The sequence below is a fragment of the Acinonyx jubatus genome, chromosome E1, assembly GCF_027475565.1.
Source record: "Acinonyx jubatus isolate Ajub_Pintada_27869175 chromosome E1, VMU_Ajub_asm_v1.0, whole genome shotgun sequence".
Lineage (NCBI taxonomy): Eukaryota > Metazoa > Chordata > Mammalia > Carnivora > Felidae > Acinonyx > Acinonyx jubatus.
Genome location: NC_069397.1, coordinates 40,597,340 through 40,619,659, shown reverse-complemented (window position 1 = coordinate 40,619,659; position 22,320 = coordinate 40,597,340). Strand labels below are relative to the sequence as shown.

The 22,320-nt window shown below is 52.8% G+C and overlaps 3 protein-coding genes across 4 annotated transcripts; 1 reads left to right on the top strand and 2 right to left on the bottom strand.

Moving 5' to 3' along the window:
- Window positions 1-143: 143 nt before the first annotated feature.
- RND2 (Rho family GTPase 2) lies at window positions 144-3,798 on the bottom strand. The gene is made up of 5 exons (XM_015069575.3): window positions 3,589-3,798; window positions 3,016-3,103; window positions 2,101-2,210; window positions 1,195-1,329; window positions 144-948 (listed from the first exon to the last, which is right to left on the bottom strand). The coding sequence occupies exons 1-5, from the start codon at window positions 3,688-3,690 to the stop codon at window positions 694-696; spliced, it is 690 nt and encodes a 229-aa protein (XP_014925061.2). The 5' UTR covers window positions 3,691-3,798; the 3' UTR covers window positions 144-693.
- Window positions 3,799-5,157: 1,359 nt separating this feature from the next.
- Window positions 5,158-12,316, top strand: VAT1 (vesicle amine transport 1). The gene is made up of 6 exons (XM_027049016.2): window positions 5,158-5,645; window positions 8,612-8,819; window positions 9,224-9,394; window positions 9,506-9,595; window positions 10,358-10,599; window positions 10,750-12,316. The coding sequence occupies exons 1-6, from the start codon at window positions 5,238-5,240 to the stop codon at window positions 10,831-10,833; spliced, it is 1,203 nt and encodes a 400-aa protein (XP_026904817.1). The 5' UTR covers window positions 5,158-5,237; the 3' UTR covers window positions 10,834-12,316.
- IFI35 (interferon induced protein 35) lies at window positions 10,153-22,036 on the bottom strand. Of its 2 annotated transcripts, none has more exons than XM_027049018.2 (7): window positions 21,803-22,036; window positions 14,147-14,248; window positions 13,653-13,800; window positions 13,474-13,580; window positions 13,189-13,375; window positions 12,988-13,094; window positions 10,153-12,402 (listed from the first exon to the last, which is right to left on the bottom strand). In XM_027049018.2, exons 1-7 carry the CDS (start codon window positions 21,821-21,823, stop codon window positions 12,394-12,396), a joined length of 681 nt encoding a protein of 226 aa, XP_026904819.1. In that variant the 5' UTR covers window positions 21,824-22,036; the 3' UTR covers window positions 10,153-12,393. The 2 variants fall into 2 exon arrangements, with proteins under 2 accessions (XP_026904819.1, XP_014925123.1); XM_015069637.3 differs by lacking the exon at window positions 10,153-12,402 and adding an exon at window positions 12,425-12,774 and having other exon boundaries at window positions 21,803-22,035.
- Between the last annotated feature and the right edge of the window lie 284 nt (window positions 22,037-22,320).

Genomic DNA, 22,320 nt, shown 5'->3' with positions numbered 1-22,320 from the left:
ACTGCTAATCTGACCCAAGGCTTTTTCCTCTGCTCCAACTATGGGCATAGATAAGAAAGTTCTTCCTGAAGTCTAACTTTCCCTCCTGCTGCTAGAGATTGATAGATTGGGTTTTTAGAAAGCAACAAAACTAAAGCCACAGCTGTTTTCCATGGACATGGGCTTTATTTGGGGACAGTTGCAGGAAGGGATTGAGGGAGCTAGGACTGTGGGTAGAAGGGGGAAGGACTCAACTTGCTTTTTAATTTAGTGCATGTTGCCTGGAGGTTAGGATGAGTGAGAACAGCTGTGGAAGGGAAAGGAGAGGAAAAGGGAAGGTCACAGAATGGACACTTTCCTTAGGGAAGGAAGCCAGGGCCAGGATATGGGTACTGGGGGTGGGGAGGGAAGGCACCCTTCATATACTAAGACTCAAACCAAAGTCACTACTTGATGCCAGCTTCCTCCACCCCTGCCCCCCAGCTCCCAGCCCAGCTCCCTGTCCTGCTAGCTTCCTCAGCTTCCTGTGGAGAGGAGGGGGATGAGGATGTGGGGATGGTGGCCCCTTCTGCCTTCAGCTCTCCTGACCAGGAGAATCCCTCACTCGGCCTGTCCTGAAGTCCCTGCCAGAGTCAGGAGGTCAGGAACCAGGTGCAGAGGGGAACAATTGAGCCCTTTGCCACTGCTCCTTACACTCGGCCCCGCCCCAGCCCCTCACATGAGATTGCAGCTCTTCGCTCTATCCTTGTGTATCTCGCTCTCGGTCCCGGTCCCCCGGTCCGGCCGGCCTGCCAGCTGAGCGGATCTCTGCAGTCCACGGCGTGAGTCAGTACGACGAAGCTGCCTATGGCCACGGCCAAGGGAGGCCACTGTGGCCACGTGGAAGACGTCCCTGACGCTGCGCTCAGAGGACCGGGAGGAGCACTCCACATAGGACACAGCCCCTACCTGCTTGGCCAACACGGTGCCCTGGAAGGATGGAGTGCATGGAGGAAGTTATGGGGCTTAGCCTGCAGCTCAGCAAGGGGCAAGGGAGGCTGAGGGCAGTGAGGGGTGGCATGGCGGGAGGGGGGGGCGAGGGAGGTAAAGGGATCAGGTCATAGGTCAGAAGCCAGTACAAGGGATGAGCCAAGCAGGGTGTTTTCAAATCAGAGATAGAGAGGGGCAGAGGTGAGAGGTCTAGGCTGGGACTAGGTCAGAGGTCAAGTGTCCCACCTGTTCATGTGTAACGGGGATAAGCCTCTGCTTGGACAGCTCCCTCAGTGTGGCCAGGTCCGTGCGCATGTCCAGTTTACAGCCAACCAGCACAACCTTGGCATTGGGACAAAACTCCTGAGTCTCCCCTTGCCACTATTTGGGGGAAGAAAACAGTTATGGAAGGGTAGGTAGAGGCACACGGTGAACCCTGCTCCATGCCAGGAGAACACCCTTCCTCACATCATGCAGAAACCATGCACCCCTCCATCTGGACACCCCCGTGTGAGCAAGGAGGTAGGGATGGTGGCCTTTGGCTGAAAGTAGGATGCGGTGCAGGAGAAGGGGAGGGAGGAAAGGGCTGGGGAGGGGCTCTGGGGTCAGGGGCCCTGCTTCTACCTCAGTGGCCATGAAGGGTCTAGCAGTCTGAAACCTTCCCATCCCCGCCCCCTGTCCCAAATTTGTTCCTGGGAACAGACCAATCTGCCCTTCCTCCACCTGGAAACTAGGGCTGCTTTAGCTGACTTCTGTCCATTCAACGTGGGCTTTTCTCCTGGAAATAGAGGCCTCAAGAGGAGACCACAGGGCTCTTCTGAGCTCCCGGAGCAGCATTCCCATCCCCTCCAGCTGGGGCTCCCACACCCAAGGAGATGGGAAGGATGGATAAGGAATCCCTTGAGTACTTCTCCTTGTTCTCCTCTATCTCCCCCTAGATGCTGGATCCAGCTCTGAGGACTGACTTCCAGGAAGAAAGGGTGGGGGGTGAGCGGTGGATGGGTGAGGAGGATGGGGAAAGAGGAGAGCTTCACACACTCTCTAGTTGATGACCATGCCCCAGGCATCACTCCCTCCTCCAGGCCATGTTGTGTCAGAACCTTGGTTTCTGGTCCCCCTCAGTGTAGCCATCCTGCTTCCCCAGGCTCCCACCTTCTTGAGGACACTGTCCAATGTTTCTGGTCGGCTAATGTCGAAGCAGATGAGCACAGCATCTGAATCAGGATAGGCCAGAGGCCGGACATTATCATAGTAAGAAGAACCTGAGAGAAGACAGGGAGGGAGGGGACAGACAGGGTCCTGTGTGGGTGGGAGGCCTGGAAGGGAATGGGAGACCTTACCAATCCTGACCAGGGGACGCTAGGGGCAGAGGATGGAAGAGAGCAGGTATTGGAACCCATCAAGGAGTCTGGGTTTCTTCAAGGAGGGGCGTTGGCAGAGGGAGGTTAGATGGCAGAGAACAGCTCTCCACTTCCCTAGGGGTTTCTTTAAAAGTAATCATTCTTAATCTTTTCTGAGTCTTTGAGAAGCTCATGAAATCTCTCCACATTCTCAAAATTTTGCATGTGCTTTCTGAGCTTTGACTGACGTCTTCTACAGCCCTCCCCGGGGGAGCTGAGTAAAAATAAAAACCTCCTCCTTTTTTTGGAGGAGGGGGAGGGGCAGGGGCAGAGCTCTCGCGCAGGCTTGGGACAGCTCAGATTTCTATACTTCTGTCTATAGAAGCAGCTCCTCACTCCCCGAAGAAATCCTAAATGCCTTTCCTAAATCCAGCCCTTCCTCCTAAGGAACATGTTCCAAAATAAATCCATTCCTCACAACTTTCCCAGGTAGGCAGAATCCAGCTGAGAAGATCAGATACGGGGCTTTCTCCCTCCCTCAGGACAAGGTTTCTATGTGTCTCTGCAAACTCTACCTCAGTTTCTCTTGCTTTAAGTAGGAAATTGATTTTCCTTCCTTCTAAGATTGGATGGATGGGCTGGGCATACCTGGAGCCTAAGGGTCTAGCCAAGGGATGGGTGAGGGTAGGGGCCTTGGAAGTCAGGGTGACCCCAGGGACTTGGCTACCTGAAGTGTCCCACATGTTGAGCTCAATGCGGCGCTTGTCGATCTCAAAGCTCGCGGTGTAGTTCTCAAACACGGTGGGGACATAACTCTGCAGACAGGGATGGGTCAAGATGAGATCCTCCAGTCTTCATCCCAGACAAATGCCCTCCTCACTCCCACACACCGTCCAGCCCGGCCCCTGGACACAAGTTGGTCTGGTGTTGGGCAAAGGGGAGATCCCGGGAGCGGCTGCCTCAGCGGAATGTGTGCTAGGCTCCCAGACCCTCTCCCGGTCCCTTCGGCCCCGAGTTCTTCCTCTCTCCAATGCCCAGGACCCCCGACATTCCCCTAGCGTCCCCTCCTGGATCCTCTGGTTCTCCGAAGCCCCATTCATCTCTCCCTGCTCCCCAGTTCCTCCCACCCCAATCCTCTGCAGTCCTTCCAGAGTCCCCAGCGCCTCCCTTGGTCCGCGGTCCTCCGAGCCCCTCTCTCTCGACCCTGGTTACCCTGGCACCCATTTCCGTCCGTCCCTAGGGCCCTAGTCACCCACCCCCGCGGCCTCAGCGCCCTCCTCCCTAGACGCGGGTCCCTCACCCCGGGGTAGGCGTCCTTGGCGAACACCTGCAGCAGCGCCGTCTTGCCGCACTCCGCGTCCCCCACCACCACGATCTTGCAGCGGCCGCTCTGCCCCTCCATAGTCCCGGCTACGCGCCGGCCCCCTGCGCAGCCCCCCTCCGGGGCCTCGCTGCCGCCTCCCCCGCCGCTGCAGCTGCAGCCGCTCGGGCCGCCGACACCGGCATCTCGCGGGCCCGCGCCGAGCCCCCGCCCGGGGCCGCGGCCCCCCCCTCTGCCCCGCCCCCAGCCCGACGGCCGCGCCTCCGGCCCCGCCTCCCGCCAGCGCAGCCGGAGGGGGCGGGGCCCAGAGGAGCCGGGCGGGGCCCGGGGAATGCCAGGACTGGGAGCCGGGTTCCAGCGCTCGGGTGTGATATGAGGGACCCCTGTGGGTTTGGGGCAGGGCGAGTCGGGCTTATTTGACTGTTTTGACTGCTTTGGGGATGGGCGCGGGGCAGAGTTTGAGCGAAGTTCTGAGCGGTAGGGTGAAAGCTGCAAACGCGCGAGGCTCTGGCCTTCTGCGTGCCCACGCGTGCACGCCGGTGTGCTAGTGCGGACACGCGCGGGGGCAGCCATCCACTTCCTGAACAGGAGGGGGGCGCGAGATGGTAGGAGAAGGAGGGAGTCTTTTTGGTTTGGTCTCGCCCCCCACCCCTCCACTCTCACGTCCCGGCAGGGAGTCTTGGGGATAGGAGGGTATGGACTTCAACACACCCACCCGGACAGTGGTGACATCATGGCTTCCAGTCCCCATGGCAACGACCGGCCTAGTCTGGGGCTGGGGTGGCTTAACGGAGGGCTTGGACTAGGAGGCAAGTGTGGACTGAGTTTCTCCAGCCTGGCTCAGGGTGGAAAGTTTTGGTGTAGCTGCGTCCTCTGGTGGATACTTCGGGGAGACAGAGATGGGGAGGAAGAGGAAAATAAAACTGCCCAGAATGACAGCCCTGCTGGAGCCAGAGACAAGCCCTAAAGTCATTTAAGGCTTGATCCAGAGTCTAATGATTACTACACATTGCATGGCATCTTTTACCTTTTAAAGGCGCTTTGTTTTACATCGGTTATACTCGATTTAATTTTATCTTTTAGAGCGAGCAATATCACCATTTTACAGAAGGGAAAGTTGAGGCACAGAGCTTTAACAATCGGATGGAAAGTTTTAAAGACTCGGTCTCCCTGCTCCAAGTTGCCACTGCAAGACCACACGAATGGGTTACATATGGGTAGAGTCAGAGCCTGAGGAACAACTTAGTTGGGTTCTAGTCCACAGGTGGCTGGCTCCCCAAATCTAATGTAAGCTGAGGTTTGGGGATCGTTCTTCAGATTGTCCTTTTACATATTGTTTAACTTGCGTAAGGTTTATGATGAATAAATAAGAAAATTAAGCAGCAGTCTGAATGACCTTAAGAATGCCCTCTCCAGTGTCTGTCTCCAGATGTTCCAGGTCTTCACTTTTCGCGCTCCTACAACACCCGCGCTGTGGCCCTTTAAGTCGGAGCGCGAGGCCCCGCCCCCGGCCCGGCGCCCCTCCCCTCCCGCTCGGAGTCCACCGCCGCAGCTTCTCCCGACGCGCGCCCCGCCCTCCCCAGCTGTGCACCCTCGGTCCAGCTGCGCGCACGTCGGGAGTCCCAGACATGTCCGCGGAGAGAGAGGTAGCCGAGGCGGCCACCGTGGTGGCGGCGGCCGAAGCAGGGGCCGGAGAAGACGCCTCTTCTCAGCCCCCGAAAGCTGAGGCAGCTGGCGACGCCCAGCCACCCGCGGCTTCCGAGGGGGCCGCCGCCGCGTCGCCGCCGCAGCTCCGCTGCCTGGTGCTCACGGGTTTCGGCGGCTACGACAAGGTGAAGCTGCAGAGCCGGCCGGCCGTGCCCCCGGCCCCCGGCCCCGGCCAGGTGACGCTGCGCGTCCGGGCTTGCGGGCTCAACTTTGCCGACCTTATGGCCCGGCAGGGGCTGTACGACAGGCTGCCGCCGCTGCCCCTCACTCCCGGCATGGAGGGCGCCGGCGTAGTGGTCGCAGTGGGTGAGGGAGTCAACGACCGCAAGGTGAGCGGGCCACGGCAGGGCAGGGAGAGGCTGCCCAGGCCTTGGGGCAGTGGAGCTCGAGTGGGCGGGGGCCGGGGGTGTGGCAGGGCGGGGGAAACTGGCACTGATTCAGATAGAAGGGCATGGAAGGCTTAGGAAGGGAGCCTGTGTTCCGAGGGCCCTGGAGAACTGGGTGGATATTGGGGGGTAGGGAGTGAAGATGGAGTTACCGCCCCCTCCTCAACCATTTCAATTGCGGCCGCCGCCCAGAAGCGGCGGCCGTGGCTGTGTATTGGGGTGGGGGGGGGGGGGAACACAATAAGGCGCCCACGCGCATGCGCACAATGACCTTGCCACCACCCCCTCTTCGCCCCCCTCCCCCCGCTTAAAACCACACCTGTACCCTGGCCCACCAAACACTGCCTGGGTAATTGTGGTCTGTGACCCTGAGTACCGATTAGCGCCTCTTTCCCCGAGGGAGCTTAAGGAGCTATGTTGTCAGGGTTGGGCGGGGACGTATGACCCTGCCAGAGCCCCAGTCACATGCAGCCCCGTGGTCTGTGGGGGTGTGAGGAGGCCCCTCCCAGAGCACGGCCAAAGAGATGAGGCACGCCCATCATGGAGGAGAGGGAGCTTGCCACTCGCCCTCCTGCCGGCCTCACGCTGCCCCTCTGCTCTTGGGGTTGGCGGGACGAGATTTGGTCTCTGGATCATTGTCTTAGGCTCTCTGTATCCCGTGACTTCAATATCTCCTCCTCCAGTGACTCAGCCAGAGGGTCACGACCCTAGGCTACCCTTGGGAACGTCGGAGGGAGGACAGAGAACACCCCTCCGCCTTCCTCGAGGAGGACCCTCACTTCGGAAACCCCAGCGGTGTCCATTTGGACTGGGGGGGGGGGGTGGTACCGGGAGCAGGTTGGCCCAGCTCTGTCGGTCTGTTTCTCTTTTTGTTTATCATTAATCTTGGCCACAAACCCGGACACCAGAGAGAGAGTTCCAAATGAGCAACTTTTTGAGAGACTTGGGGTGAAGCCTTTGCACGTCGTTTGTTTGGGGGTTTCATTTTAAATCAGCCCCCTGCAAGACAGGCCCTTCAGATGCAGCCATCCTCTTCGACCTGCTAGTCCCATATCCCAGAGCTGGAATTCTTGGATTTATTGTGTATGCAAACATCTCCTCCTTAAAGGACTTCTCCCTCAATTCAGCTCTGGCCCCACCCTTTCCACTGACTTCTTAGTAATTCTTGAGAAGATACTAAGGAATTTTGTGTGTGTGTTGGGGTGGGGGGGAGTTGTAGTTCATGTTTGAAGGCCACCCACCTAACCTCCCTCCCCACACTTTCCGCTTAGTAAATACAGGATATCCTGTCCAGGGCAAGAACCTGATGTAAGAGGCTGGATTCTGTGGGGAGAGCCCTCCCTCCCTCCTGATGTCTGGACTGGGGAGAGGTTCATGGCTCTGCCCTGTGATGGGCGAGGGGTGGGTATTAGCCTGGATAAGTGAGCCTTGTCCTGAGTCAGATCATGACGGGTCCGGACTGGTCACGACCCAGGCTGACCACACTGCACTTTCCAGCACTCATGGGCCATTTCCGAGTCTATTGGTCCTGAGGTCCTAGGGTGGGATGTTTCCATTCCCCAGACCTCATCTCAGGCCAGTGCTTGCAAGGAAAGATCCCAACCTGCATCCTCTTTGTCAATGGAGTGTGGGGACATGAAAAAGGGTGTGTGTGGGAGTCCCATCCCCTCTTCCCATGCATCCCAAGTCTCCTTAATATACAGAATTTCCATCATTCCTGGCAGAGACAAAGACAGACTCGGATTGTCCTGGAATAGCACTCACACTTCCCTCTCCATGGGCTTCAGAGAGTGAGGAGAGGCCTTCCTTTCTCCTGAGATTGCCACCTTTCCTCTGCTCTCCTCTTGACTCCAGATGCTAAGCTGGAGGGAAAGATTCTGCTTTCTTTGCCCCCTTTCCCTCCTGTAATGAGGCTCTTGTGCAGGTGGCTGAGAGAGTGGGGGAAAAATGCTTCTTCCTGGTGGATAGGGTTGTGTAGCTGTCCTTGCCCATCACCTCTCCCCCTGACTCTGGGTGAAGGTGTTTTCTGGGCCCCCAGTACTGGCTCAGGAGGTGATTGCACCCAGCCCTAGCTGCTCAGAGATCTTTAGTGGCACTTTATCATTCTTATTATTTAATACTACGAACTGCTTCCAGACACCGGGCTAAAAATTACCAAATGATTTTTTTGCCACTTACTCATCATAACTACCCTATTTTACAGACAGGAAAACTGGGGCTCAAAAAGGTTAAATAGTTCTTATTTGCCCAAGGTCACACTGTTCAGTAAACAGCAGAGCCCATCTTTCTTTAACCAAAACAGTTTGATCTCTTTAACAATACTTCATGCTGCCCTAACTGTAAGCTTGTGGCATTCAGGGATCTTACACAATAGTGAAGTATAAGATCTATAAAGTAGAGATAAGGACAGTCTCTACCTCAAAGAGCAGGTAAGGATTAATTGAGCGTTTATATATAATAGACTTATAGCACTTAGGGGCACCTGGGTGGCTCAGTCCATTAAGTGTCCAAGTTTGGCTCAGGTCATGATCTCACGGTTCACGAGTTCGAGCCTCACATCAGGCTCTGTGCTGACAGCTCAGAGCCTGGAGCCTGCTTCATATTTTATGTCTCCCTCTCTCAGTGCCCCTCCCCCACTCACATTCGATTTCTCTCTCTAAAATAAACATTAAAAAAATTATAATAGACCTACAGCACTTATAATAGGACCTGGCCCTTAGTAAGCACTCAGTAAAGGTAAGTTAGTATTGTTTTTGATGGTATTATTATTATTACTATTACCATGACTACTGTGACTGCTTCTATCTCTACTTCATTGCCAGGAAGAGGGCCTTGTACATAGCAGGTGATAAATCACCAATGGGTGAATGAGCAAGGGACTGAATGCTGCTCTTCTTCCATTCTTCAAGGTGGGGGACCGGGTGATGGTGTTGATCCGGTCAGGCATGTGGCAGGAGGAGGTGACTGTGCCCTCAGCCCAGACCTTCCAGATGCCTGAGGCCATGACCTTTGAGGAAGCCGCTGCCTTGCTGGTCAATTACATCACAGCCTACATGGTCCTCTTTGACTTCGGCAACCTACGGCCTGGCCACAGCGTCTTGGTACACATGGCTGCAGGTGACAGGCCCCCTCCCTTTATGTCCCCCTCCTTACCCCACCCTGATTTCCTTCGGGCCCCTTCCCTGCAGCCTGTCTGGACGGTTGTCATGGCAACACCAGGCTGCCTCGGCCTATGGCTCCCAGAGGCCTCTGCAGTGTTGTTGCCGTGGTAACATTCAGGCACCAGGTCCAGCCTGGTGTGCTATCCATAGCAACGTGCCCTCACCCGGCACCCCCTCCTTTGCCAGCTACCCTTCCCCCCAATTCTCAATCATGGAAATTGGACATGGTTATGAGGAGAGAAAGCCTCAAAATGGGCCCAGGCAAAATGAAGGTGATGAACGGAGTCCTTGAGAGGCAAGAATGGAGAGCGGTGGCGGGGTGACTCCACATCCCCTCCTTATGAAAGTGTCTTGCTGCAGGGGGTGTGGGTATGGCCGCCGTGCAGCTGTGTCGCACAGTGGAGAATGTGACGGTGTTCGGAACGGCTTCGGCCAGCAAGCACGAGGTGCTGAAGGAGAACGGGGTCACACACCCCATTGACTACCATACGACTGACTATGTGGATGAGATCAAGAAGGTCTCCCCCAAAGGTGGGATCGGGGTATGGGTATGGGCAGGGGCAGGATGGCACAGGACAGGGATGGGACACTCCAGATCTGTGGATCCTAATGCTGCCTCTGGGCCCCCCTACTCTGTGACAGGAGTGGATATCGTCATGGACCCTCTGGGTGGGTCAGATACTGCCAAGGGCTACAACCTCCTCAAACCCATGGGCAAAGTGGTCATCTATGGTGAGTTAGTAGGCTGGGGATGGAGGGGGGAAGCAGGGTGGGTCTGAAGGGTAGGATGTAGGGGCCCAGGGACTCCAGTGCTCGAGGGAGCATCGGGTTAGGACTGGCCTGGGTGATGCATTCAGATTGCTACCTCTGGTGGGGGGCAGCTACTCTCATTCTCTTTCACTACTGTTCCTGTGAGTCACAGTGCATTCTGTGTTCTCTCTGTGCTCCTGTTTGGGGATTTTTCCAGATGCAAAATCAATCAGCCTGCCTTCCTTTGTCCTACCTTCCTGGGTTTCTTGGTCAGGCTGCATTTTCATTTGCAAAACGATTTCACACATGGGGCACCTGGGTGGCTTAGTTGGTTAAGCATCTGACTTCGGCTCAGGTCATGATCTCACAGCTCATGAGTTCGAGCCCCACATTAGGCTCTGTGCTGACAGGTCAGAGCCCGGAGCCTGCTTCGGATTCTGTGTCTCCCTCTCTCTCTGCCCCTCCCCTGCTCACACTCTTTTTGTCTTTCTCAAAAATAGATTAAAAAAAGAAAGAAAAACTATTTCACACACACAAAATCAACAAGTGAATAAAGATTCAGGCAATTTTTGAGTCAGCTGGAGTCCATTTGGGCCTGGCAGCCAGCAGGTGGGGGATTATCCTGTCACTCCCTGGCACTGCTGTGGATGATTGTAAGAGGCCCAGAGGGGGTGGATGAGCATGGATTTGGACAGGGATGTGCCCAGCACCTGGATTCATGGGCGGCGTCTCCTCATCCCTCAGGAATGGCCAACCTGCTGACGGGCCCCAAGCGGAACCTGATGGCCCTGGCGCGCACATGGTGGAACCAGTTCAGTGTGACTGCGCTGCAGCTGCTGCCGACCAACCGCGCTGTGTGTGGCTTCCACTTGGGCTACCTGGAGGGTGAGGTGGAGCTAGTCAGTGGTGTGGTGGCCCGCCTCCTGGCTCTGTACAACCAGGGCCGCATCAAACCCCACATTGACTCCGTGTGGCCCTTTGAGAAGGTGAGTGTGATGGCTGTGCAGGGAGGGCCGGAGGAGGGCCCCTGCAGGCTAGGCTCCCAGGGGTAGGATTCCTGGGAAGAGGAGGGCTGACCCCTTTAGGCTGGCTCTCTAGAGGGGCCGGATGGCACCGGGTCTTGTCTTCCTCTCCAGGTGGCGGATGCCATGAGGCAGATGCAGGAGAAGAAGAATGTGGGCAAAGTCCTCCTGGTGCCTGGACCAGAGAAGGAGAACTAGGGCCGGGCTGGCAGACCCTCGGGACCTGGGAAGAGAGAAGCTAGGGAGCCACGTTGTGTTGGTCACCAGACTCTCTTACATTTCATCCTCCTCATAATGCTCTGCCCACTCGCCCCCGAAGGTCTCCGTGGTGATGACCTCTCCCCTGCCCTGTTCTTTCTCCTTAGGCAGGGCCCCCTCCCCCCTTCCTGCCCTCCAAAGAGGTTGGGAAGTGACCACTTGGATGTCTGGGCCCTGCCAAGGGGACAGGGAGGGTCAGAGGGAGGCCGGCTGCTTCCTGCCCCCACCCTTTCCCTGGGCCTGCTGTGCTGCTTTTGTGCCAAGGTTAGCCAGTCCTTTTCCGTCCAGTTCTGTGTGCTTCCACCTCTGCCTCATCTCCCCTCCTGCCCCTGCCCCACACTCCCCTCCCCAAAGAATCAAAATGTCAGCTCAGGATATGGGGCCAATTTGTGTGAATCCAGCATGTCCCTGTCTCGCCCTCCTGTCCCTTCAGCCCAGGCCAACTGGCGCCCACCTCTGAACTCTGTTGCCTCGTTGCATGGCCTTGTCCTCTGGTCCCCGTCTCCTTGAGCACAGCTGGGTTTCTTCCACCTCCAGGTTTTCTGCCACTCTTAACCAAGGTTGCCTCTTACAACAAGGGTGGGAATCTGACCTGCTTCCCTAGGTCACGACTCTGTGGGAGGGACACAGAGCCCCCCCTCCTCCCCATCCTTCACTGAGTTCTAGTGGATTTGTTCTCAGTGCCTTAGCAACGGAAAACCTGTGCTTGCGTGTGTGGGTGGGTGGGGGGTCCCTGTCTCACACCTCCTCCTCCACCCCTGAACTCCCCAGTGCCTTCCTCGTTCTGGTGGAGGTGGGCTTTTGCTGTCCCACAACACTGCCAAAAATCTGTGTGTGTGCCAGTGGGGGCAGGGGGCAGCCCCCAGCCTCCTGGGGTCTGTGCCGTGTCCCGTCTCTGGGGCTGTCATTTCTCTCTGGGTGGTTGAGGAGAAAAAGGCAGGGTGGCGTTCTCAGCCTTGCAGATAAGTGTGGCATTTATCAGCCAGAGCTCTGAGAGGCAATGCCATCTGTTTCTTGTTCTGGGACCAAAGTAAAAATCGAAGCACATTTCTTGTGTAGTCAAGGGAGGCCCACTGCCTTCTCAGAGCAGGAGGGCAGCTTTTCAAACTCAGCCCCAAACTTTGTTTACATGGGTGGGGAGATGGAACAGGGGAATAAGGAGGGGGGTGGTTAGGACCTGGGCCACCGGAACCAAAGTGGGGACTTCCTAGCGCAGGGGTACAACTCCCTCTGCTCTCTGATATGGAATTAGGGAGGGTTACTGCCCAGCTATTGCCAATGGGAGGTGGGGGGAGGGGCTCAGCCTCTTCAGTGTCTAAATGAGGCCTAAATGTGTGAAGGGCGATTTCTGCTTTTGTGTACCCCACCCTGTTACTGTTACCGAAGCTGCCTTTGTGTTGTGTCAATAAAAAGCCAAACCCTGGGTCCTGGATGTTGCTTCCGAGAGTGGAGGGGAAGGTGGGCTCCTGGAAGGTGAGGGTTCCTCCTTCTGTGCTCACATCAAGTTTCCTTTCAGGAAATGAAATGAGAAGAGGGTCACGCCACTTTTATTGTTCTTGGGCAGCATTTCATAAGCCATAATCCCTGCCGCTGTTGACCAGCACGATCTCTTGCACCTGTGCGCCCAAATCCAGCCTGGTTTGAGAGGCTTGGCAGGGGTGCGGGGGAGGGGATGAGAAGGGCAGGCTCTTAGCCTGACGTGGTGGTGAAGACCGCCAGGCCCCGCTGTCCTGGGGGCACAACTGTTAGGGCCTCCACCTCCCCACCTCCACGGGAGGGCTTCTGGAAGTGGATCTCCAGGATGTCCTGAAGCTCCGGGCCATCCAGGACGTCAGGAATGTTGAGCACCAGCACTGACTGGGGCACTGGCCGGAACACGATCTGGAAAAGGAGCCAGGAGATGGGCCTGGTTCATGAGAGTCAGGGACTGGAGGTAGGCAGTGCCCCTGGGGGTCTGGGAAGGGCCGGGAGGCCTGAGAGGCTGACTGGCAATGGGGAGGGCAGTGGAGTCTGGGGACTCTGATCCTTTCTTGGGCAAGTTTCTGCCAGGCAGACAGGTTCCTGGCCCAGCCACCAATTCACCTTCCCACTTACCTCAGCCTTCTGGATCTCCCCACTTAGGAAGGGAGAGATTCTCAAAGGGAAGCTTTTCGTGCCCAGTGGCACTGTAAACTGGCCAGCCTGGCACAGGTGCTGGGCCACTGTGGGGACAGAGAGGGATGGACCTCTAGCATCAGGGCTTTTCTCCCCGGTGGCCGGATGCATCAGCCCCAATCTTGTCGGCAAGACCCTTACCTGCATCCTTAGTGAAACTCAGCACGACACCACTTTGCAGCAGCTTCCGACTCTCCACATCGCCACCCCCATTCCTGGACTTGCCAAAGAAGATCTCCAGCTTGTCCAGCAGCTCCTCCTCACTCAGCCTGAGCCCTGCAGGAAACCCACTGACCAGCACACTCCTCCTGCTTATCTGTGTGGACACCTAGGGACAGACAGGAGGGAGAGGTACAGCCCCACTCATCCCCTGTGCCCAAGTGCATGGCACCCCCTGCATGTCCCAGGACGCTGCAGTCCTATCACCTGGATGGTGGTCACCACGGGCAGCTCCAAGGACTGGACTTGCACCCGCAGCCGGCACTCATCGATGTCGATCTTATGCTCCTTTTGTTGCAGCACCCTCTCGGCCACTGGGTCGGGGGAGCAGGGTCAGTACTGGGAAGCCTCCCAGCCTCCCTCCCAGGGCCTCTGTGAGAGCTCACCCTTGGGATCGTCGAAGGTGACCAGAGCAGAGCCTCCAGGCAGAGGGTAGCAGATCCGTAGTTTGGAAACCAAAGGCTTGGACCCTTCTGTGCCCTGCTGAGTGTGTCCTCGGAACACCAGGGGGACCAAGGGCACCGGGAATGGGACCTGGAGGTGGGGGAGGGGAGGCTGATGCAGCCTTCAAGGGTGGGAGAGGCCCCACCATTCCTAGAAGGAAAGTGTTCCATGGAATTGAGGCCGGGGATGAGCACACTTATTGAAAGGAGAGCTGGATAAAAGGGTGGATGAAGGTAGGTCAAGCCTGTAGGAGCACTTTCCACACAAGATGTTACTTTGTCCTCACAAGCCTGCAAGTTTGGTAGCTCTGCGTCACAGATGAGAAAACAGATCCAGAGAGTTCAAGTGCCATACTGGAGGTCATGCAGTGAGGAAGTGGCAGAGCCAGGAGAGAAACTGGTTCTTTCTACCACACCACACCCCTCTCCCAGCTTACCTGGTCGTGGTGAGGGAAGTCCCCAAATTCCCTCCTCCACTGCTGCAGCTGCTGCAGCCTCCTCTTTAGTCTGGCCTGCTCCTCCCGAAGGGCATGGAGAGCCTATTGGGGTGGGGGAGACGACCAGACTTCCATCTGCCTTCCCAGAGAATGAGCCCAGGCGAAAGGGACCCGATCCTGGACTCTTCCACAGCAGAGCTGACGTTCAGCTCCAGAACAGCCCAACCCCTTTCCCCTGTCCCGGGGTTGGCCCTGGCCCACTCTCCTCAGGATTTGGTTGGCCTCATCTCAGCTGGGGGAGGGGGACAAGCGGAGGAGCCCTTGCAGCAGCCACAGCTGCGTTGTTACAGGACAGCTTGCATTTAACAGACACCGAGCTCCTGCTGTGTGGTGCTGGGCACTGACACAGGGCAAGGGGGGGAGAAGAGGCTAGCCCTCGGGTCTGTACAAAACACCACCCAAGACAGTGTACCCTCACATGACAGACTGTGGAGGACATCAGGAGTATGGAGGAGGGACAGTCCCATAGGGCTTCACATAACTAGGGAGGCCTCTGGGAGGAGTGGGGGCTTAGAGTGGCAAAATGTCATAGTATTCACTAACTTTTTTTTTTAATGTTCATTTGTTTTTGAGAGAGAGAGCTTGCATGCACTTGCATGCACACATGAACGGGGGAGGGGGAGAGAAAGACAGAGAGAGAGAGAGAGAGAGAGAGAGAGAGAATCCAAAGCAGGCTCCACACTGTCAGTGCAAAGTCTGACATGAGGCTCGAGCCCACAAACTGTGAGATCATTACTGGAGCTGGAGTTGGATGCTCAACTGACTGAGCCACCCCAGGTGCCCCAGCTAATGTTTATTGAGCACTTACTATATGTCAGGCACTATGCTAAGCTTTAATTAAAAAAATTTTTTTGAGAGCACGCAGGAGTGGGAAGAGAGAAATCTCAAGCAGGCCTCATGCTCAGCATAGAGCCTAATGCGGGGCTCGATCCTATGACCCTGGGATCATGACCTGAGTCGAAATCAAGAGTCAGATGCTCAACCAATGAAGCCATGCAGGCACCCTGTGCTAAGCGTTTTATGGCTTTTATATGGCTCAATTCTTGAAACAACCCTGTGAAATAATTCCCTCTTATCCTTATTTTATAGATGAGGAAACTGAAGCTCAGAGAGGTTAAGTGACTTGCTTGAAGTCATTCAGCCCTATGCAGTCTGACTCCAGACTGCTAATCTGTGCTTTACAGTGAAGAAATCAAGCCCAGAGTGGGGGAACAATTTACCCCACATCTCCTAGCTTGTCCCTTGACTGCCATTCTTTCCACTGCAGCAAGCAGCCTTTCAGGCTGGGTGTGATTTGGAGCAAGTCCAGAGACAGAGAGTGACAACATGGGCAGGGGAATGACACCAGGGATACGAATAAATGCACCTTTGTTTGTGGGATGAAGTAGATGTTAGCTGGCAGAGTTCACTCTGTGGTTGGGAAGCCTGATAAATAAGGTCAGCTCAGAGAAGTGTGAGCTCACTGGGGAAGGCGGGACTCTGTCCTAGTCATCTCTGTATCCCCAGTGTTCAGCAGAGTTCCTGGCACAAAACAGGCATTCAGTAAATGTGTGTTGAATGAATGAATGAATGAAGTGAATTAATGACAGAATGGGAATATATTACAGAGGGCATTGAATTATTCAGTGTGAGTTCACTCTATTTTAAACAGACAAAAACTAGGGCTTGACCAAATAATGCCGGTTTATGAGTAGTGAGAAAGGTACCTAGTTCTTTATATGCCTACAAACAAGGTGTCTTTAAGGGCCAGTTAGATGACATCGGTGAGTCCAGGGAGCCAGTGTAGACCATAGGGAGTGCTAGGGACTCACGAACTGGAGAGAGCATGTCCCTGCTAAAGTGGCAACTTCTTCTCAGCTCCAACCAAGATTTTCTTTTCTTTTCTAAGTTATTTATTTTGAGAGCAAGAGCATGTGCAGGAAGGGGGAAGGGCAGAGAGAAAGAGAGAGAGAAAATCCGAAGCAGGCTCTGCAAAAGCAGTGTGGAGCCCAATGTGGGGCTCAAACCCACAAACCATGAGATCATGACCTGAGCTGAAACCAAGAGTCAGACACTTAACCAACTGAACCACCCAGGCACCCCATCCAACCAAGATTTTCTCACATGGGAATGTGGTTCCTGTATCCCATTTCTTCTTTTTCTTTCTTTCTTTTTTTTTTTTTTAAAGTAAGCTCTATGCCCAACATGGGGCTTGAACTCATAACCCCAAGATCAAGAGTCATGTGCTGTACCAACTGAGCTGCCAGGTGCCCCATATATTCCCGTTTAAAAAAATATCTATATATATTTATTTATGTGGGGGGAGAGTACAAGCAGAAGAGGGGCAGAGAGAGGGGGACAGAGAATCTGAAGCAGGCTCTGTGCAGTGAGCCCAATGTGGACTGGAACTTACGAACACCAGATCATGACCTGAGCTGAAGTCGGACACTCAACTGACTGAACCACCAAGGTGCCCCACCCCATATCTTCCCATTTTTAAGGGAAATAAAAATCTGAATTTTTATTTGAAAGAGATAATTCAATTTAAAAATATATGAAAAAAGGGGCGCCTGGGTGGCGCAGTCGGTTAAGCGTCCGACTTCAGCTCAGCTCAGGTCACGATCTTGCGGTCTGTGAGTTCGAGCCCCGCGTCGGGCTCTGGGCTGATGGCTCGGAGCCTGGAGCCTGTTTCCGATTCTGTGTCTCCCTCTCTCTCTGCCCCTCCCCCGTTCATGCTCTGTCTCTCTCTGTCTCAAAAATAAATAAACGTTAAAAAAAAAATTTAAAAATATATGAAAAAGTAAATTAAAAAAAAAGAAATTCATTTTAAGATGTTTTGAACTAGATTCAGTCCTAAGTTCATTCTCTTTTTACTTCTGCTTTAAATCTTGATCTAAATATACATAATTGTTTGAAAATCTAGTAATTAGCAATGCTATTTAATAAAATAACTTTTAGTGGCACCTGGGTGGCTCAGTTGTTTAAGTGTCCAACTCTGGGTTTTGGCTCAAGTTATGACCTCACGGTTTTGTGGATTCAAGCTCCACATTGGTCTGCGCACTGACAATCCAGAGCCTGCTTGGGATTCTCTCTCTTCCTCTCTCTCTCTCTCTGTCCCTCCCCCACTTCTGCTATCTCTCATTCTCTAAATAAAATAAACAAACAAAATTTAAAAATAAAGATAAAATAAAATAATAAAACAAAATAAAATAAAATAAAATAAAATAGCTTTAAAAAAGGGTACCAGGGTGGATCAGTCATTTAAGCATCTGACTCTTGATCTTGGCTCAGGTCATGATCTCGCGGTTTACAAGTTTGAGCCTCACATCAGGCTTTGCTCTGATGTGACACAGAATCTGAATCTGAGCTGTGAGCACAGAGTGTGATGTGGGGCTCAAACCCATGAGCCATGAAGTCAGATGCTTAACTTACTGAGCCACCCAGGTGCCCCACTATAGAGTTTTTTGTTTTTTTTTTTTTTTCCAACGTTTATTTATTTTTGGGACAGAGAGAGACACAGCATGAACGGGGGAGGGGCAGAGAGAGAGGGAGACACAGAATCCGAAACAGGCTCCAGGCTCTGAGCCATCAGCCCAGAGCCTGACGCGGGGCTCGAACCCACGGGCCGCGAGATCGTGACCTGGCTGAAGTCGGACGCTTAACCGACTGCGCCACCCAGGCGCCCCTATAGAGTTTTTTTTAATGTTTATTTTGAGCAAGCGACCGAGAGAGAGTGTGGGTGCATGAGCAGGGGAGGGGCAGAGAGAGAGAGGGAGAGAATCCCAAGCAGGCTCCATGCTGTTAGTGCACAGCCCCACTTGGGGCTTGATCCCATGAACTGTGAGACCATGACTTGAGCTGAAATCAAGAGACAGACACTTAACTGACTGAGCCATCCACACGCCCCTAAATATAGAGTTTTTAAAAGAACCATTGGAGCAGGGGAGTTCAGATCTAATATAAGTAGGGGATGGAGAACTAGTGAAGATTTCTGAGGGGGGTGAGGTGGTGGACATGGTGTTTAAGAGAGCAACTTGGCAGCCATGGCACGATGAGCTGGAGCAGCGGGAACTGGGGGGGACACTCTGAGGTTCTAATTCCTCCTGACATGACAGAAGCTGAGCTGGACCTCTGGCAATGGGCATGCACGGGTGAGCACATTTCAGGAAGCAGGCCTCCAGACTCTGTGGATGTTTATATTAAGGAGACAGAGAGGACAAACTGGAGAGACAATGCCAAGGTTGTAGACTTGGGTGTCAAGAATTTGGTAGAATCCACTGACCCAGCAGGCAAGGGAAGAGGGCAAGTGGTTATTGGGGGCCTGCCAGGTGCTGGGCACGGTTGGACTCCGTCTCATTTTAAGTATCACAGAACTGCCTCCTGTCTCCAAGTTCCAACTGAAACTTCTCTCTTATAGGACCCTCTTAAGGACAACACAAGCTGACTGTAGTCACTTACATGAATTCAACTATACATGCTATTGTTTGCGTGACATGATAACATGGTCTCCTAAATGTAAGCCAATGTACATCTGGTGCTTAACCGAAAAAAACTGCAATCCATTCCACATTGAGCTCATTGAGAGACTGTAAATTCTGGATACTGTAGGGGTGAGTTAATGATTTAAGATTAATTTTGACTACCTACATTCTTCTGCCTTACTTGCGAAATTTACAACCTAACCACCCCATAAGATAAAATCTCCTGCTGTTTATGTTCATCATAGGGTATTGGGAGGCTGTTCGGCATAACAGTTAAGAACACGAACTCTGGAGACAAACCTCCAACGCTTACATCCAGCTCCTTTTAGTACTGCAAGACAATGAACAAGTTATTTAACTCTCTGTGCCTTGGTTTCCTTATCTGCAAAATGGACATAATAGCAATTTCCACCTATAATTTTGTTGGGAACAATGGTGCCTGGCACGTGATGAGTGCTATGTTGAATGTTTCCTATTTTATGAATCCTCATTTTATATGAGGAACCTGAGGTTTGTCAGGGTTCATTAATGAGCCAAAATAAGTCAAACTCGAGGCCGTTGAAGACACATATGGTCAGGGACAGGACTTGGTGGAAATGACTCTGGGTTGGAGCAGCATGTGTAATGGAAGAAGTCAAAAGGAAGGAAGGGCTCTGTGAAGGACAGAGCTTTAAAACTGTAATCTTTGGGGCACCTGAGTGGCTCAGTCGGTTGAGCGTCCAACTTTGACTTAGGTCTTGATCTCACTGTTTGTGAGTTCAAGCCCCAGCACTGGGCTCTCTGCTGTCAGCACAGAGCCTGCTTTGGATCCTCTGTCCCCCTTTCTCTCTGCCCCTCCCCATTCACACTCTCTATCTCTCAAAAATAAATACACATTTAAAAAAAAAAAAAAAAGGTAAAAAAAAAGAAAACAACAAAAACAGCCCAAAAGAGAGGTGTCTAGCTGGCTCAGTCAGTAGAGCATGCAACTCTTGATCTCAGGGTCTGAGTTTGAGACCCAGGTTGGGTAGAGCTTACATTAAAAAAAAAAAAAGAAAAAAAGAAAGCCAAAAAACAAAAAAAAGCCCACACAAAAAAAGTCAAAAATAAATCTACATGTCCAACTATACAGGAATAGCCTAATAAATATATTATGTAGCAATTAGAAGACATTAAAGAACATTTAACAATATGAAGAAATACACTAAGCTAAAAAAGCAAAATACAAAATAAAACTGTACAGAGTGTGATCTCTATTCTGTTGATTTAAAAAGTTTCATTTCAGAGGCAACTGGGTGGCTCAGTCAGTTAAGCATCTGACTCTTGATTTCGCCTCAGGTCATGATCTCATGGTTTTTTAGTTCAAACCCCATGTCAGGCTTTGTGCTGACAGTGCAAAGCCTGTTTGGGATTCTCTCTCCCTCTTTCTGTTCCTTCCCTGTTCTCTCTCTCTCAAAATAAATAAACATAAAAAAAAAAGAAGTTTCCTGAAGGGCTCCTGGGTGGCTCAGTTGGCTAAGTGTCCGACTTCAGCTCAGGTCATGATCTTGCAGGTCTGTGAGTTTGAGCCCCACATTGGGCTCTGTGCTGACAGCTCAGAGCCTGGAGCCTGCTTCAGATCCTCTGTCCCCTGTCTCTCTGACCCTCACACCCTTCTCTCAAAAATAAATAGACATTAAAAAAAAGTCATAGGGGTGCCTGGGTGGTTCAGTTGGTTAAGTGTCCGACTCTTCTTTTTGGCTTCAGTCATGGTTGTGAGATCGAGCCCCAGGTCGGGCTCTGCTCTGAAGGTGTGGAGTCTGCTTGGGATTCTCTCTCTCCCTCTCTGTCTGCCCTCCTCCCCCCACTCATACTCTCTCTCTCAAAATAAATAAAAATAAACAAACAAACAAAAAGTCATAATAAAAAAGTCTCCGGCACCCATTTTAGAGGTAGGAGTGAAATGGAAGTGAATCAAGATAATCTTGGGGAATAGGGGTTCTGAAAGGTTGGCAATAATATTAAGAATAACAAACACGTATTGTACGTTTAGGAGGTGCCAACCAGTGTGCTAAGTTTTTACTATATTGATTTATAGATTATCTGCTTAAATTAAAAAAAACTTTTTTTTACATTTATTTTTGTGCCATGAGGGAGATAGAGCACAAGTGGGGGAGGGGCAGAGAGAGAAGGAGACACAGAATCCGAAGCAGGCTCCAGGCTCTGAGCCATCATCACAGAGCCCGACGCGGGGCTAGAACTCACGGAGCGCAAGATCATGACCTGAGCCGAAGTTGGGAGCTTAACCGACTGAGCCACCCAGGCGCCCCAAAGATTTTTTTAAAGTAATCTCTAAACCCAATGTGGGGCTCGAATTTACAACCCTGAGATTAAGAGTTTCATGCTCCACTGGCTCAGCCGGCCCTGAGCCTGTGATCTTTCTTACTACATTTGAGGGGCAAATGAAAAATTCCCAAGCAAGACATCTGTGTATTTATAACAGATGGGGTAGTATCAGGGAGGGGGGAAAAGGAAGAAACTGGAGAGGGGAGGAGATGCATTCATTTAACAGCTGTTTATTGAGGGCTTCGTGCATGCCAGGCACAGTCCTGGCATGGTGAACAGGCTGGACGGGGGACCAGTCTTAGTCTAGCAGGAGTAGGATCATTCACAGGTCAGGAAAGGGAGGAGCACAGCACACAGTGGGAAGGTGAGCTCTCAGAGGAGAGACATGTCTCCCTGTGACCTGGAAGAGGGCCTAAGATTCAGCTGACATCAACAATAAGGTGAGGAACTATCTATTTCAACTCTAAGATGAAATATAAGGAGGCAAGTTTGTTGGGCAAGATCTCAGGAGATAAGGGTGTGAACAAGTCTTACACTTTTTGGGTCATAAAACCCTTTGAGTATCTAACAAGAACTATGGATTCTCTCTCAGAAAAATGCACATTCACACAAGAAATGCTTGAGCTCCTGAGGTGTAGGTTATAGAACTATCTTTGAGGCAGTGGGTTAGGGGAGAGGTAATCCCCGCCACATTTCTCCCCAGTCCTTCAGCAAGTCTAAGAGATGAGCAGAGAGGGGCTTGGCCACCAGACCCGGAGATACCTGCAGATTTCCAGCCGAGCGAAATGCTCCTCTGCTTCTCGCCCCTCCCCCCAACACTCTCCTCACTTACGGCATCATGGGTCACTGACATGGGCCTGGGGTCCGGCTGGCAAGAGTTGAGGCTTCAGAGCTGGGCACAAAGTGGCAGTGTCCACAGCGACAGAACTCTTGCTTGTACCTTCTGATGGGCTTTAGTCTCCTCTAAGCCGGACCTGAAATACACTTCTGATGTAGAACCGGCAGGCTCTTTGCTTCCACTTTCATTTCGCCAAAATCCCTGCCCTTCGGTGTTCACACGCCCCCAGCTGGTTTCCCCACCCCGGGGAGGAGCCTTTCTGGTCTCGGAAGTTGACTTCACCCAGATAGGTCTCAGGGGAATCTACCCATAAACATAGGCAAACAGAATGTGGGCCCCAACCTACCACTCATTCTAACACAAGCCTTTTGGTAGAATAGTCTTTGTTATTTCCCTGGAACCTAGAAAGATGCCAGGCACACACAAATTAAGATTAATTGAATGAGAAAGGCAACCAGGATGGTTAAAGCCTTTCCACCAAATTCACAAGAGCTGTACTAATAGCCAGCATT